Source organism: Mus pahari, unplaced genomic scaffold, assembly GCF_900095145.1.
Source record: "Mus pahari unplaced genomic scaffold, PAHARI_EIJ_v1.1 scaffold_7801_1, whole genome shotgun sequence".
Taxonomy (NCBI): Eukaryota; Metazoa; Chordata; class Mammalia; order Rodentia; family Muridae; genus Mus; species Mus pahari.
The window spans coordinates 15,980-16,428 of record NW_018393315.1 but is presented as its reverse complement, the minus strand read 5'-3'; the positions used below and the strand labels follow the sequence as shown (position 1 = coordinate 16,428).

General features: G+C 45.9%; 1 protein-coding gene across 1 annotated transcript in view; it reads right to left on the bottom strand.

The window, feature by feature from the left end:
- LOC110315470 (olfactory receptor 12D2-like) overlaps window positions 1-449 on the bottom strand; it is a 924-nt gene continuing 475 nt past the window's right edge. The window contains exon 2 of the mRNA XM_021189519.1: window positions 1-446. Coding sequence (XP_021045178.1) covers window positions 1-446 — 446 coding nt within the window. The remainder of the gene's footprint in view (window positions 447-449) is intronic.

Genomic DNA, 449 nt, shown 5'->3' with positions numbered 1-449 from the left:
TCAGAGCCATCTTCTAACTTTCCTATTCAATGCATTCCTCACTTCCTTGTTTCTCAAGGTGTAGATGAGTGGATTGAGAGCAGGGGTGACCACACTGTACATGATGGCAATGATTCTGTCCTGATCCAGAGAGCTGCCTGAGGCAGGACGGATGTAGGTGAAGAGAACTGGAACATAGAGCAGAATAACAACCATGAAGTGAGAGGCACAGGTAGAAAGTGCTTTGTGGAGCATGGTGCAAGAATGGGTCTTGAGGAAAAGATAGGTGATGATGTAGAAATAGGAGAGAAATGTCAGAAAAAAGGGAGTGAGGGCAATGGTGCCTGTGACTGTATTGAGCAGCCAAAGGTTGAGCTCAGTGTTTCCACAGGCCAGATCCAGCAATGGCTTAATATCACAGAAGAAATGATGGACATGATTGGGACCACAGAAGCTCAAACGAGATGTCA